Source organism: Anopheles gambiae, chromosome 3 (assembly GCF_943734735.2).
Source record: "Anopheles gambiae chromosome 3, idAnoGambNW_F1_1, whole genome shotgun sequence".
NCBI lineage: Eukaryota > Metazoa > Arthropoda > Insecta > Diptera > Culicidae > Anopheles > Anopheles gambiae.
This window is the reverse complement of record NC_064602.1, coordinates 76,971,146-76,987,164: the sequence shown is the minus strand read 5'-3', so window position 1 is coordinate 76,987,164 and position 16,019 is coordinate 76,971,146. Positions and strand designations below refer to the sequence as shown.

The 16,019-nt window shown below is 51.3% G+C and overlaps 2 protein-coding genes across 7 annotated transcripts in view; one reads left to right on the top strand and one right to left on the bottom strand.

The window, feature by feature from the left end:
• Positions 1 to 7,618, top strand: part of LOC3291270 (uncharacterized) — a 57,924-nt gene extending 50,306 nt beyond the window's left edge. For all 5 annotated transcript variants that reach the window (XM_061655169.1, XM_061655170.1, XM_061655172.1 and 2 more), the window contains exons 3-7: positions 742 to 983; positions 1,083 to 1,221; positions 2,761 to 2,975; positions 3,083 to 4,118; positions 4,180 to 7,618. In XM_061655169.1, the coding sequence (XP_061511153.1) occupies positions 742 to 983; positions 1,083 to 1,221; positions 2,761 to 2,975; positions 3,083 to 4,118; positions 4,180 to 6,413 (3,866 nt within the window). In that variant the 3' untranslated portion in view covers positions 6,414 to 7,618. The remainder of the gene's footprint in view (positions 1 to 741; positions 984 to 1,082; positions 1,222 to 2,760; positions 2,976 to 3,082; positions 4,119 to 4,179) is intronic.
• Positions 7,619 to 10,563: 2,945 nt separating this feature from the next.
• On the bottom strand, positions 10,564 to 14,996 carry LOC1270718 (protein aubergine). Of its 2 annotated transcripts, none has more exons than XM_061656273.1 (4): positions 14,678 to 14,996; positions 11,870 to 13,524; positions 11,044 to 11,796; positions 10,564 to 10,950 (listed from the first exon to the last, which is right to left on the bottom strand). In XM_061656273.1, exons 2-4 carry the CDS (start codon positions 13,504 to 13,506, stop codon positions 10,686 to 10,688), a joined length of 2,655 nt encoding a protein of 884 aa, XP_061512257.1. In that variant the 5' UTR covers positions 13,507 to 13,524; positions 14,678 to 14,996; the 3' UTR covers positions 10,564 to 10,685. The 2 variants fall into 2 exon arrangements, with proteins under 2 accessions (XP_061512257.1, XP_061512258.1); XM_061656274.1 differs by having other exon boundaries at positions 11,870 to 13,518; positions 14,678 to 14,980.
• Positions 14,997 to 16,019: the final 1,023 nt, after the last annotated feature.

The window sequence follows — 16,019 nt, the reverse complement described above, 5'->3', positions numbered from 1 at the left end:
AGCCACTATAGACTATCGATCGACACTAATCTGGCTAAGCTTGCTGTGTGTGTTTTTTTGTTGTTGATGCTTTCGAACCAGAGCACGCACACATGTTTCGGCCTGTCTGCCCGATTGGTACTTCAATAAAATCTCGCGCGGGTAGGTTGCAAGGTTGGGTAGGAAATTTAAAATCAAATTAACCGAATGCTAAGCCGGGCGGAGTGGTAATTGATACGTTTGCGCGAGACCCTTAAATCCACTTACAGGCACTGTGTAAGCTCTTCTAATCTCTCGTTCCCGTCCGTGCGGCCAGTGAAACAATTGCTTTTAATTACAATCGATATTATGAAATAATGCGCCAAACCTTCAGTATTTAAGATGGTGTGAAAATGCCCCTTTCATAAGCATGGCCCGCAAGTGACTGCCATCAGCGCTCCCGAACGGTTCACGCTCTTTCCCTCCACCTGCTCTCGAATCCGCTCCTTCCCTCCCATGAGATAATTGCGAAACAATTTGGAAAGGATTTTGTTTTTCTTCTGTCGCTTTGCTTAGTAGCCCTTGCCTCGCCTTGCCGCCTGCATCTATGCAATCGAAGCGACAACCTCAGGGGGGGAGGAAAAAAGCTTAACCGGAGAGGCGCAAAATACGCCGAATCGTTTATCGTTTCCCGCTAATGGGTGTTAATTAGATTAGCGTGCGATATTTCCCTTTGCAGCAACACTAAGACCCGAACCTGACCTCCCCTTTCCTTCTCTCCAGATGCCAAACTCGTAGCGGATGACCCGGAGGCAGTGGCGAAGGGTGAATACGCGTTCGACAATCCCGCCTTCCGGACGGAGCAGCAGACGAACGGCAGCAGTGGCACCGCCACCACCACCGGCAATGGTATCCCGCCGCCCGGCGCCAAAACCGGCTCCTCGTCGTCCCCGCTCGATCCGAGCTGGTCCTCGAAGCAGAACACGATCGAAAAGCGCAAAACCGTCGACGACAGCTACGTGAATGTGAGTGTGGGGAAAACATTCCAATTGCCAAAGCGGATTGTTTTTCTCTAACCGCCTTTTTTTCTTCTTCTTCTTCTTCTTTTCTGCATGCTTCCACAGGTGACGGCACCACGTCTCGTGTCGCTGCGCGGTTCCGACTTTACCGGGCTCGGTGTCGAGGTGTACGGCGGGCTGAAGGAAGGCATCTTCGTGAAGAAAGTGATGCCCCAGGGACCGGCCGCTGGCATCGTAAGCACAGGTAGGGACAGCATCACACGCAACCAGTGACATCAGCAATTGCAGCCTCACGAAGAATTGAGATGAGTGCAGCATTCGTGTGCTGCTTTTTTACGCCTCAAGTTCCATTCATAAGCGTACTTTCAACAACAAGCAGATAAACTCGATAAAAGGGTCACAACAAGCGCAAAAAGCAAGCAACAAAATTCTACAAATATTTTCCCAATCTACTCGGGACGCTCTAACGTTTGTCACGTTTTGGGCCCGTTGCGCGAAATGCGATATGCGCGCGTTCGACACGGTAAAAGACAACACAAAACCCCGCGCACGAGATGGAATGTTTAACTCCCCCTCCGTCGTTGTCTTCGTCGGACAATATTAGTTCTACGGTTTGGTAACACGCGTTATCTTCCCTTTGGTCCCAAAACAACCCTTAGGACGGCGGTGGTGTTGACGTCATGGAAGAGGTGGTGCCTCGTCGTGCGTGGGTAATCTAAACCCTGAGATTGTTTCCCTCGCTGGCTTTTTGGGGTGCATTAAGTGGGCAAAAATGTGATCTTAAAGCGGGGGACTTATGCAAGAGGTTTACAGCACAGTTCACAAACAGCTCCATTGGTGTGTTTGTGTGTGTGGTGGATAGTGATTTGAATTAACCTGTTCCTGTTTTTATGAATGAAATAATGCAACTAAGTCCTCTCATGTCGCTCGTTTTAAATACACTTTCAAACGCTGCAATTAAAGCGAACGACTATTGGGTCCAAAATCCAGCTGTTTTGTGGTCTGTCCCTGTCCCACAATTTTGTTTATCTAAAATATCCACGCGTAGCTAATTGCGCTTGGTTGGCCCTGCCAGCCGGTCGGTGGCATTCATTTCGTTCCACCGAAAAAACCCCGGCAAGTGCATTGCACGGTTCAATTCAATCGCTGCTAAACCAATTTTGCCCTTCCCGGCCGGCGAGATCGGTTAATTCGATCGTTAAAGTGGTCATTTCGGTGTTACGAAACCGGTCTAAACTGCTACGAGTCGGTCGGTCGGTCGGACTCTCCCTCTTCCAGCGAAGCGGTTTGGTAAAAATTCTTACCTTCTGTGTGTGAAGTGTGGCTGAAGCCGGTGACTTTTGGGGTTTGCCGGTTTTGGCTCAAAACCTCATTGACTGGTGACCTTCGAACCGCTGGTGATGCTGTGTGTGTGTTTATGTTGTGCGTGCGAGTCGGTTGCACGACTAACCAGGGTTTTGCGCAACATGAGTTCGAAGTAAACTAATAACGAAGCAGCAACGGTAAAAAAAAACGCTTAAATGAACTGAGGGACTTGACAAGCTGGCTAGAAGAGATTAGATTTTGGGGGGTGGAATTGTAGGGAAACTGCTCGCAGCAACTTGTTGTGAGAAAAGCTGTTTAAACGCAACCGTCAGTTGTGGGGTGCAATGAGCGATTTAAATTAAAAAAAGAAAAAAAAAAGATTAAAATGCATTTATAGGTTTGAAACCTTCGTCGCTGATTGTATATGACCTAATTTGGCCTTAAAAAATTATTCGTTTTTTCCCACCCCCCATATTAGGTGACAGAATAACGAGCATCACGATAGACTTCCGCCACATCGTGCAGGAGGACGCAATGACCATCCTCAGCTACGCCTCGCCCTACAACGTGCAGCTGGAGCTGGTGAGCGGCACGAAGCCGATCCTGCCGCAAACCCAGAGCCCGAAGCCGGGCCACCACCAGAGCCTCACGCATCCACTGTACCGTTCGAGCAGTCAGTCGGACCTGAACACGGTAAGCAGCGCTGCGCACAGAAACCCGCCTAAAGCTATGCAACCCGCAGCACACCAATGTTTGTTTACACACTTTCTCACTCACTCTCTCTCTCTGACATTCCACAGATTGAGCGCAACTCTCGCAAGAAGCTGTTCCCGAGCGAAGATGCGTCCCCGCTCAAGATGGACATCCGGGCGGGCAGCCCCACCAACAATCAGCCCCTCGCCACCGTGCACAAGGAGAACGAGCGGGAGCCGAAGAAGCACTCCTTCAAGCAGCAGATGCGCGAAATGATTGAGGAAAAGTTCCAAACCAAGCAGCCGGCGGACGTGGAGCGCAAGGGTTCGAGCGGCAAGGGCGACGAGCTGGTAGGTGGTGGTGGCAAGAAGACGGGCCACAAGTTTGGCATCCGTGTGTTTCCTCCCTCGGTGAACGATAAGCTGTTCGGCAGCAAAAGCCCCACCAAGATGCAGGCGGACAACGAAAACAACAGCAACATCGAGAAGAAAGAGTCGGAGGACAGCAGGAAGGAGGTGGAGGGCGAGATGCAGCCGCCGTCTCCGCCGCCGGTGGTAAAGAAGCGTACGAAGGCGGCCGGCGACCACCACGGTGGCAACAAGCCGGACGTGGTGGTGATGATGACGGGCCAGCCGGAGGGCGACGGTGGTGAGTTCCAGCGCCAGAACAGTCTCACCTCGAGCGGGATACGGCGGGATGCGGCCGGCATACCGCAGGAGATGCCCAGCTTCATGATGCAGGCGGCCAACGCGGCACGGGACAATCGCAAATCGACCGGCGGCACGCTGGACGATGGCAAGCGCAAGGGCAAGGCACCGCCCCGTCCACCGGTGGGCGAGTCCGAGCTGGACGAAAGCACCGTCACGGTCGACACGAACCTGAGCAGCATCGATGGCGGCAGCCGGACGATGCTGATGGCGGATGTGCCGGATGCGCGCGTTACCGCCACCGCCCTGCCGCGCATGAACTTTTCCGACAACTTTGCGGAGGAGGTGCTGAACTGCACGATCGACAGCATCAACGGGATCGAGCAGTTCGGGGAGACGGGCCCGAGCAACAGCTCGACGCCGAAGAGCGACCGGAAGCTGACGTCCTCGCTGACGGAGAGCGAGCTGGTGATGCGGTCGGAGACGATCGATAATGGTGAGTTTTTGGTGGCAGGGAGGGACACTACTGTGAACTAATTTTTGCCTTCGTATTACAGAATCCGACGTCGAGCAGGAGCAGCACAGCCGTCGGCAGCGGCCACCTCCGACGCCTCCGCGACGCGATGGCAACAAAATCGAGCTGAACGCGAACGACATTACGGTGCATCGTAGCTCGCCGAGCCCAGCGCCGGACAGTAGCAGCAGCATGGAGCAGGAGGACGAACGGGACAGCGAACACGAGGAGGACGAGGGCAACCGGCGTACGGCGAGTTTGGGCGATCTGTCCAAGCTGGAAACGACTGGCAACGAGTCCAACTCGACCACCAGCAACACGCTCGAGCGTGCCCAAAGCCTCGAGATAACGGGCGATGTCGTGACGGTGGTGAATGGCAACACCGGCAACAGCATGGGAGAGGCAACCGTGGTCGACGCCGGGCGGAAGCGTAAAATCTCCACCGAAATGCTTCTGGACGGTGGTGCGGTCACAAACGAACCGGGACTTAACTCGCTGCAGCGGCTGAACCGGCTGAAGGGTGCCTCGGCTTGGGGCAATCTGGAGGATGCGATCAACTCCGGCGAGCTACTGCCGAACGGTGACAGCGCCCACGAGGTAACGGTCAAGCAGAACGGGTACACCGAACTCAACCAAGCGGTCATCGTGGCGGAAGCGCCGAAAAACCCACCAACCGAACCGCAGGAACCGCGGGAAGAGCACATCTCGCTGACGACGATCAGCATGCTGGTGGACCACCACCACCAGCAGGAACCGGACACGAACATACCGGACGATGTGAAGGTGTCCCGCTACCCGTTCGGCAGCCTGGAGCGCCCCAAATCGGACGTGCTGAAGAAGCTGCTCGGCCAGAAGGAGGAGCTGGAGAACACGCCGTCGGTGTTCATCTCGGCCGACGGGGGTGAGAGTGTGGTCAGCACGATCAAGATCGAAGCGGCGGGCGGTGAACCGGTCAGCCTGACGCTGATCAATCCGGCGGAAGCTGTGGACAATGGACAGCCGTCGCCCGTGTTCACCAGCAGTGGCACGAACGGCGTTAGCAGCATCAACATTTCCTCCAACGAGCCCGCGTACAGCGTGCCGGCGGGACCGATCACACTGAACGGTGGTACGGGTGGTGGCGTGACGAAATTTTCCCTCACCGCGGACAACATCGTCACCATCACGACGGCAATGGAAGGCGCCGGCGGGTCGGAATCGCAACCCTCCTCCATCGTGATGATCGACGATGAAAAGCTCGACTTTAGCCTGCAAACGCTGGACGATTTTGATGATCCGCTGGACGATACACCGTCACCACCGCCGCCGCCACCCCTACCGCAGATGGAGTACGATGCGCTTAATGGACAGGCGGATGATGCGACGGTTGCGCCGGAGCCGGCCCCGAAAATGCCCCTCTCGAATGGAGTTGCCGCCGCCACAGAACCACCGCAACCGCCACAGCGCAACTCGATCGGCCTTGCTCGACGCGATAGCAGTGGCCCCACTGCTGCTCCCCTCACAAATGGCGGCTTTGTGACGGAAATCACACTGAAGGCACCCGAACCGCCGACGGCTGCGGAACGGGTGGTAGTGCCGGCACAGAACGGTACGACCGCACCCGCACCACCCCCGGTTGTTGCCAGCAAACCCCCGATCGTGACGAAGAAACCACCCAAGCCGGAAGCGAAACCAACGGGCAACAGCAACGCCACCATGACGACACCGCCCTCCCGGATACCGGTCGAGCGGCGCATGTCGAGCGAGCATGCCGCCGGCGGTGGTTCACTGATCCCGCGCAACACCGAGATCAAGTTCAGCACGGCCACGTACGAATCGTCACCACCCTCCACCGTCACCAGCACCTCCACCGCAACCGGTGGTCCGAAAACGCCCCAGCGCGGCGTCGACCAGATACGCTCCACGTTCGAGCGGTCGAACTCGCGCACCGAAATCCCGGTGCTGATCCGGCGCACCTCCATCCCGTCGATCAATCTGTCCACGTCGGCGGCGGCGACCGGCGGCTCGATGAGCAACCTCAGCACCAAAGTCAGCCCCTCCCGCATACCCGTGTTCAACTCGAACGGCTCGAAGAACGGTGGATCGCCGCCACCGGCCCAGAACGGGGCAGGAGGCCATCACTACAACGGCGGCGGGGGGCTGCTGTACCGAAGCAACAGCAACAGTTCCATCAAGAACAACAACAACAACAACAACAACAATCTGGTCAACAACAAGGTGTCGGTTAGCATCACCTCCATCAAGAACCAGTCGAAACATCCGAGCGGCAAATTCTGAGGTGCCGGAGGGGAAGCTCTTCTTCTCCTCCTCTGCTGAGGAATGATCCGATCCGTCCAGTTTGAATGAATGCGTGTGTGTGTGTGTGTGAATGTGCGAATGTGTGTTTGAATTTAGGAATTATTTGTTTGTAAACTTTATTACGGTAAATACCTGGGGCGTGGTGTGTGTTTGAATGAGGTGTTCAATCGAAGGAGCTTTTGGGAAGAATTTTTGTTGGTTCATTTCGTTACCCGGACGACGCGACGACTCTCTCTCGCCACAGCATTGGGAGCGCGGTTCCGGACATCTTTACTAATATTATGTTTGGCCATATTATCACGTATATATTCCCGTTATTATCATTTCCTTCACCCATCCCCGCGATCGGATGTTTTTTCTTCACGCTTAGGAGTTAATGGATAGTTTTAGTCGGTTAAGTTTAGCAATTGTTAAGTAGGGGAGACCGCCAGGCAGGATAGACGGAACAGACGGAAGAGAAAATGAATTTCTTAAATTACGCCCAACAACACTTGGTGTTTTGAGGGCGATCGCAAAAGGGAGCAAGGAGCGCGTAACATTTTGAGTGTATTTGCTAGTTTTTGTTGTATGTATCTTTTAAAAAAAGGGTCCGACACCGTGTCCCAATTACCCTCCCATGCATTCGGTGGTGTTTTTGGACCTAGGTTTGTTGAACTGTTGAAGTGACTTACCCATTATTTAAAATATAGGCTTCACACACATCCGTTGAAAGGTATCGCGAGAGAGCATCGGCAGGATAAGATGCATTCTTCACATTCCGGATTCTACCAGAATCTTGTTCGGGCGCAGCAGAGAGTAGGATAAAATGGGGAAGCAAATAGAAGAAGAAAAACAGGTTATCATTAGTAGAATACGTTTAGCGTTTTACAATGCAGACTTACTTACCATATCTCTCTATATCTATACACCAACCAGTACGATTAGCGAGAAGAGAGGGTGAACCGAAGATGAATATTTCAACTGAAAATGCTCAATAATCGACACAAAAAAATGCTCTGAATAAAGAGTGAGCTTCCATTTGGGAAATGACAGGGCATCACATTGAATATACGATCAAATCTGGACCAAATCCCCCGTACGCAATGTGCCTTTCCCTCTCATCCCATTCCCATCATTACCACAGTTCGGTCCACTACCAATAATAATAATAGTAGTAGTACACAGCAATATATACTTTATATTTACATTAAGGTTTGATAATAGTGTTTAAAAAAAAAGAAAGAACGTTAGTATTGCTTTTGTGCATATTTTTATTCGCAAGCTGTTTCTGTTAGGAGGGCCACAAAGCCACAAGCAGCGCAGCTCGGTTTGCGCGACATTTATGTGCAGGCAGGCAGGAACAGCAATGTTTTCACATGTTAATAAAATAAATTAAATTTGTAACATAAAAAAAGATGTTTTATTTAAAAAAAAAAGAAATTGAAACTGATTTATTTTTTGTTAAGGGTAGCGCACGCAACCAAAACTAAATATTTGTTGGTTTTCGTATGAGACAATAATTATAATTAGCCGCGGGAACACGTAGGCCCACTTTGTTGGCGGGGAAACCCGAGCCCCCGCTCTCAAGGGTAAAGCGATCGCGCTGGCTCCGTCCGTGTCGTAAAACATTTTATTACAGTGTTCGCAAGCGGGGTACTACAGGGCGCGGACGCCGATCGGCACAAGAATTACTGGCCAACATGGGTAAGGACGGATAGCGAGAGAAAAGAAAACAATGCCCAGCATTCAAGATGATGGCAAACAGATGTTTTTCTTTCTCTCTCTCGGGCGAACACAGGAGAAAGGCAATATGTCCGGGCGCTCGTAAATAATGCTTCGAAAAACCAAACGCATATTATTACCACACACCATCGTGCCTATTGGCTATTGACTATCGGGTCCCCTGAAGCGGTCATGGAATTCCCAAGGATGTGGTTTGACGGGCCCGGCAGATCATCAAAAACCAAAATCCAATAAAACAGCATTTTTTTTTTTTTTGCTGAAGGAAACTCTTTCATGGTTTCCTCATAAAGCAATAAAATCCGCATTGGCCTCAGCCGCGAATACGTCCAATGTGTTTAATTGCGAAGAAGTCCAACATCCAACAACTCCAAGGATTCACGAATCTCGTAAGATAAATTAATCTTTAAAAATTTCATGTTTCCATCAACACTTATATATCTCCAGGGATTTATGAAGCTTTAGAGCTGTGTGTTTTTATAAATATTGAAATTGCCGCGATCCCACCTAACAACAACATGCCCGTTGAATCCACATTCAGGCCTCGCATAGACCGTCTCCCCGAGGGAAAACAAGCTATGCGGCTGTGTGGTACTTGCCGCACCACTTGTGGAAGTCTTGAAAGTCTGTATAGGGTGGCATCACTACGTAGGTTGTTACGGTAAGAAGAAGAATAATGAAACGCGCTAACTCTATGAATCCTTGGTGATTAATGAATCTTATGAGATTCATGAGTTCTTAGGGATTCGTGAATCTTTGGAGATTCATGAATATTTGGAGATACATGAATTTTCTCTGCAACCGAGATTCAGATTCATTGAATCATTTCAAAGACTCATGAATCTGAATCAGAATTACCCAACACTAAAGACAGCACACACATTCTTACATTATCGCAAAAAGTTCATTTTATTCGATTTCGCTCATATATAAACGTCTCCACAGTTCGTTTGCAAGGTCACAACACAATATGCGCCTTTTGAAGTCCACTTTGGATTTGTAAGATGTTCCAAAAAATATGTAAAATAAAAGCAGTAAAAATATTTAAAAAAAAACGTACGCTAACCTCATGTATATAACGTGTAGGGGGATTTTGTCGTCTCCTAATTCTGGAATGGCCACGTGTAGCGGGATTTTATCGTCTCCCAGTTCTGGAATGACCACCTCTAAGCGCATTCTACGAACATGTGTGTGCGTGCGGTATATGTATGTGCAACAATGAATGTAAGCATCAAAAACAAATCAATCCAACTCGAGATAACGGTAAGAAAATGTAGAAACAATGCTTAGCAACTAACGTACACCTCTCGTTCCCTGTTCTTTGAATTACCCTGAGATGAATGGTAAACGATGACGGGAGGGGGGGGATGTAAAGTACATTCTATAAAATTCTGGCACAATTGCAGAGCTATTCTCCGTCTTTGTATCTTACTTACGAACAATAATAATTCTGGCTTAGAGCTTCGAATTAGTTGTCAGCAATGTGTAGGGAGGGAGCGCGCGTGGCAGGAAAAACTGTATCGATTGAAAGTAAAGCGCAAAAAAAAATACAAAAAAGTAGGTAACGACGGGGGGCGTTGGGGTGTGTTTAACACTTAATAGAGGACACCCCCCTTCCTTTTGTTGCTTCCACCTTTCAAGGTAGCAGTTGAAATGGTTATTCTTTGCGTCACTAACTAGTAGCGACGGGTCGATAATAAAGAAAGGTGAAACAGTAATTAAATGAATGTAATTAAAAAAAATTCTCTCTCTCTCTCCCTCTTCTCTCTCTCTCCCTCTTCTCCTTTCTCTCTCCCTCTTCTCCTTTCTCTCTCCCTCTTCTCCTTTCTCTCTCCCTCTTCTCCTTTCTCTCTCCCTCTTCTCCTTTCTCTCTCCCTCTTCTCCTTTCTCTCTCCCTCTTCTCCTTTCTCTCTCCCTCTTCTCCTTTCTCTCTCTTTCTCTCTTCTTTCTCTTTCTTTCTCTCTCTTTCTCTCTCTTCTTTCTCTCTTTCTTTCTCTCTCTTTCTCTCTCTCTTCTTTCTCTTTCTCGCTCTCTTCTTTCTCTCTCTTCTTTCTCTCTCTTCTTTCTCTCTTTTCTTTCTCTCTCTTCTTTCTCTCTCTTCTTTCTCTCTCTTCTTTCTCTCTCTTCTTTCTCTCTCTTCTTTCTCTCTCTTCTTTCTCTCTCTTCTTTCTCTCTCTTCTTTCTCTCTCTTCTTTCTCTCTCTTCTTTCTCTCTCTTCTTTCTCTCTCTTCTTTCTCTCTCTTCTTTCTCTCTCTTCTTTCTCTCTCTTCTTTCTCTCTCTTCTTTCTCTCTCTTTCTCTCTCTTCTTTCTCTCTCTTCTTTCTCTCTCTTCTTTCTTTCTCTTCTTTCTCTCTCTTATTTCTCTCTCTTCTTTCTCTCTCTTCTTTCTTTCTCTTCTTTCTCTCTCTTATTTTTCTCTATCTCTCACCCCTTTCTTTTTTTCTCTCTTCCTCCCTCTCTCTATCTCTCTCTGTCTCGCACTCTTTTTCTCTCTCTATCTCTCTCTCTCTCTTCCTCTCTTTCGCTGACTCTCTACAGATAATAGAGGCGGCCTTCTAGCATATTGTGGGGCTGGTTATGGATGAACTGCGAAACCAGGAACGCGAGCTTGTGGGCGTACTGGCAGACAGCCGGTACGGCAACCGAACCGCACCAGTTGTAGTACAGATGGGTCTGCTTCGCCGTGTACACCTGCAGCTGATCCGGCTTGAGGCCGCTCTCGTCGAAGATCACGTTGTACGAGGTCGGGGACACCGTACCCTGGCGCACCGATTGCGAGATAAGGAAGAAGTCGGTTCTACGAGCAAAAACAAAGTCATTAACATACGCACACCTTTGGTACACGAGACGCCTCAAACACACACACACACACACACACACACACACTTACCTTTCCGGCAGCGTGACGATATCGTCCACCACCGTGCCGGGCGGCGGGTTGCGACCCCCGTCGAACAGGCGCGTGTTGATGCGCTTGTTCACCACGATCACCGTCAGCTGCGACTTGAACTCGTGGTTCTCGTACACCCGCGTCAGCTTCTCCTTGATCGCGCGCACCTCGTGGTCGACCACGTGGCCGAGCTGACCGTCCCCGACGCCGTCGCGGTACACGAGGATGCGGCGGGGCAGCACGCCCTCGCCGAACTGCTCCTGGTACTTGCGCAGCGCCTTCACGATGTTGCTGGACAGGAAGCTGGACAGCTCCTCGCCCCGCTGGTGCCGCTCGATCACCGAGAAGTACTTCGGCTCGATGTGCTTGGCGGCGTACATCGTCGCGACCAGCGCACCGTACGAGAGCGACTTGTCGCTCGCGTCGTGACACACGTCGAACCCGACCACCATCACGCTGCTGAGCGGGTTCTTCACGATCCACGGTATGCCGCCGAGCTTGCAGTTCAGCTGTATCATCACCTTGGTCGCGATCGTCAGCAGCGCGCGCAGGTTCTGATTCTTCGGCGTGATCGTGCGCGCCTTTATCACCTGGCACGGGAGCGGCCGGTCGACGCAGCACTTCTTCTTGATCGCCTTGTACCGGTCGGCCCGATCGTTCGGCACGATGCACATCACCAGCTGCGGATCCTTGTTCATCAGCTCGTTGATGGCGTTCGTGTACGACGCGCCCGAATCGTTCTGCAGATAGAGGCTATCGTGGAAGCGGGGGAGAGAATAACATAGGCGTTACCCAAATAATAAAGAGAGTGAAGCGTGCAACTTACATCTGCGGCTGTGCCACCTTGAAGCCCATCCCGTTCGAGACCTGCATCATCGCACCGACAAAGTCCCGGGTCAGCTGCTCCGCCTTGCGCTCGCACACGATGAACCAGCGCTGCAGCGGCACCGTCTTGAACATGTGATTGTTGCGGAACGCCTGATTCCAGTCCGCTTCCGGGCCGGCCGGCACGCCGCCCCCGTCCGCCCGGAACATGATCGTCTCCTGCGCCAGCAGGCGGGCCGGCACCTCCACCAGGCGCCGGTCGAGCTCCGTCTTCCAGAACGTGAACACCTCCCGGCTGGCCGGCGTTTCCTGCAGCCGCTCGTTGAACCGCTGCAGCCGCTCGATGCGCTTGTCCGCCCCGATGCGCGTCTGGTCCGCGATGCTGCGCATCAGATTGAAGTCCCGCCGCATGTCGTCCGTGATGCCGGTCAGCCGGCACAGCTCCGGCACGAGCAGGATCGGGCCGCTCGCGCCCGACCGCAGCATGCGCTGGCTCGGCGTCGACACCAGCATCGGCTGCTTCGGGTCGCGGATCGTAATGTTGTACGCCTTGCGGTAGTACTCCATGAAGGTGATGTTTTCGCCCTCCCGGCTGGTGAACGACGACGACGGCGTGGTGTTGAAGTCGACGTCCGTCACCTTGTACGACTTCTGGTTGTACGTGCACATCACCTGCGAGCCGACGACCATCTTGACGAAGTTCTCCCGGAACGCGCCCGGCTGCCGCTGCATGTTCTGCAGCGTCTTGTACACCGTGTCCGTGCGCATCACCCGGTGCGTGATCTCCACGCACAGCAGCACGTCCTTCTCGTGCTGCCGGATCGACGTCACGTACCCGGGGAACAGCTCCAGCCCGTACTGGGGGATGGAGATTTTGGCCAGCGGGTCGAAGTAGTACCGATTGATCGGCAGCAGCTTCAGGCTGCCCATCGCCTGCCGGTGCATCAGGTTCAGTATGAGGAACGCCTTCTCCGACGTCATGTCGACCGTGCCGACGCGCCGTATGCGCAGCTTGTACAGCAGGTCGGTGCGCGGGTCCTTCACCTGCAGCTCGACCTCGTCCTGCCGCAGCTTGTTGTACAGGAACAGCATCGTGCCGTCGAAGATGTACGGCCCGAACAGCGGGCCCTGGGTGCGGAGCAGCGCATGCACCACCCGCTGATCCTCCACCACCGGATCGAAGTCGATGCGGTACTGGAAGATGACGCTGTCCTCCTTGCGCGTCAGCCGGAAGTAGTTCGTCTTGAGCAGCAGCTTAGTGCCGAGCGTGCCATGCTTGGACGGTGCGTTCGGCAGCCGGGTCACGACCACCTCCGGCACGTAGCGCGATCCGCGCATCGCACCCCGCCCCGACGGCCCATCGCCGGCCCCTGCTCCGCCACCGTTGCCGCCGCCGCGCTGTGCCACCGGTACGACGGATCTAGTGGATGGATCTCCATTTCCATTTCCGTTGCCGTTGCCGTTGCCATTGCCGTTACCGTGGCCACCATTTCCGCTAGTGCCTGCTGCTTCCTGGGGGCGGTCGGAAACGTACGGTGGGCGGGAGGGACCACCGCCCTGCTTCCAGTTCGGCTGCGCACCGCTGCCGCCGGGTCCGCCACGTGTTCCGCGACCGCGTCCACGATTGGGTTGGTCCATTCTGTTCGGATGCTACACCTTGAACGACCAAAAAACGACACTATTAACAGCGTGTGTGTGTATGTGTGTGTGTGCAAACTATTCAAAATGTATGAACGGATCATTAAGATGTAGTGCAAAACTCTTCTTCTTCTTCTTCTTTGGCTCAACAACCGTTGTCGGTACCCACTAGTAGGCTTTGGCTTTCAGTGACTAATTGATTCCCCCCCATAGCAGGATAGTCAGTCCTACGTATGGCGGCACGGTCTATTTTGGGATCGAACCCATGACGGGCATGTTGTTAAGTAGTACGAGTTGACGACTGTACTACGAGACCGGCTAAATGCAAAACTCTAAACCAACAAAATTCGAAATGAAACGTCGCTTTCTGTTCCTACGCTTTTCTGCCGATTCTGCATTTCAATGCAGACTCACTAAAAGACAGGAAGTGGTGAGGAGTGTATCTTCATGGCTCGAAGGCTTCTTTTTGAAAACTTCTTTCCTGCAAAAGACAGGACGACGTTCTCGATAACGGATAAAAAAAGATGGCGCGGGTCTTTCTCAACCACACTGCGGAATCGTCATCGTCGGTGGGCAAAGTGATCTGCTCCACCAGGCGAAAGGAAGTGCAAAGCTGTGGAGAAGCAAGAATATCGCCGGATCATATTACGCACTCGTAATTGTTCTCCCCAACCCCAAAAGGCCTCGCACAGCTTCAATGTTCTCCGCCTGCAACAGCACCCGCCAAGGATTGGGAAAATTCTGATAAGAAAAATAAAACAGCGTGCCCAAGCTCCACAAACAGCACCTCTTCAATGCCGGCAACGTCCGGCAACAGAACGTGCTCAAACATGCGCTGTGGATGTGTGTGCGCGAGCGCGCCTGAACGCACAAAGAATCGAATTTCGTCCACACAAAAAAGGGAGCCATTTTCTACGAAAGCCAAACACTGCTGCGCATTCGCTCGCCGGCTAGATCCCGACAATGTAGATCACAAATGGGCTTGCCTGATGGAATACGGCAGAAGACACGGCGAACTACCACCACCACCACCATCACTACGCCCGCCGCGCATCGTTCAATCGAACACTGCTCCATGCCTAGAACAGCTTTCTGCATGTTCAGCAAAAACATTTCTGCTGATCTGTTCGGTGCGTCCCTCTCCACCCTCTGCGTGTCTCTGTCTACGTACCTTTTCCGGCCGATATTTGCACCGTTAGCGACGATCACTGCACTCCAGGAAATCCTCTTGATTGCAGAACGCAAGTAAAACTGATTGAAAACTAAGGATTATCGGGAATTCTTTCTTCGTTTGTACACTTCACAAGTTTTCTCTTCTTTGGGCTCTCGTATCACACACGTTGATGTTGCCGCATAGCATACGCGGATGGTCGCACGTCCGCTTCCTACAGCTCAATGAACGATTCTGAGGAAAACATTTCGATGCGTGCTGTCGCTGGCTGTCCTGAACACTTTGGAATGATCGTGTTTTGGCAAACCCCCACAATCGACGCATTTTGTTTGACAGCAGACGCTTGAAACGTCTTACCGTGGGACAGTGTGCTCGGTCCATTAGAATCTGTCCTAAAGCGAGGAGCTGAGCGAAGTTTTGTAGATAGAATATCTCAAACGTTGTGTAGTTTGTATTAATTCGAAATTTATCTACAGTGTTATATTTACATTAAATCCATTCTAATATGTATAAAATGTTTGAAGCTCCAAATAACCATATCTGAGGAGTCATTTATTGTATCCCAGATAACCATTTTGGAAGTGTCAGGTAGTGGTTATAGCTCCTGCGGGCGCGTGGGTGCCCGTTTGAATTGTTTGATTCTGGCGCATTTGTTTTCAAACCTACGTTTAGCAGACGGTGAACGACTCATGCATTCTAAAAATAGCAAAAAAAAAAAACGGTGACGCCATCTGTTGGTGAGATATTCAATTCAACCAGTGGAGCGCTTTCCTTGCTTTGAGAGTCTTTTCCTTCCTTCAGTACTGCTGTAAGATTTCGCATTGAAGTTATGCATCGCTAGAACTAGAACGGCGATACGATTGTTTAAATACTAAACTCCAATGTGAACCACCAGCATTGAAGCAAGTAATATTTGAGTAATAGTCGTTGGTGTCGATACCCACGTATCTGACCACACGACCATTAATATAGATTTTTGTTCGGAAAGTTAGAAGGCTACATAGGTCATGATTAGATGAAACTTGTCAAAACACATTGCAAGAAAAAGACAGCAAAATATAATGATTGAGTTGTAATACGCCATCTATTGAGCAAGCTAATGAAGTTATGGAGCTTCTATTTATTTTCTTCTATGGATATTTGATTTCTCAGCCGTTTAAGCTTAATTTGTGGCGCTTGGGCAATGCAAAATCATACTACAGTACAAAGGGAAGGAGAAAGCTCCCAATGTGAAGCTCTATTGTATGGCTATCCCACCAACAGATGCCGCCAACAGCTTTTTTTTGGCTGTTTTTAGAATACATAAGTCGTTTGCCGTCTGCTAAACGAGGTCTTTTTATAA

What these genes read in the sequence shown, in the direction of transcription:
- LOC1270718 (XM_061656273.1), bottom strand. Translation starts at nt 13,506, where the DNA reads ATGGACCAACCCAATCGTGGACGCGGTCGCGGAACACGTGGCGGACCC. An exon ending in AAGGTGGCACAGCCGCAGAT is followed by an intron (nt 11,797 to 11,869) that starts GTAAGTTGCACG and finishes CTTCCACGATAG; the next exon opens with CCTCTATCTGCAGAACGATT. An exon ending in ATCGTCACGCTGCCGGAAAG is followed by an intron (nt 10,951 to 11,043) that starts GTAAGTGTGTGT and finishes TTTTGCTCGTAG; the next exon opens with AACCGACTTCTTCCTTATCT.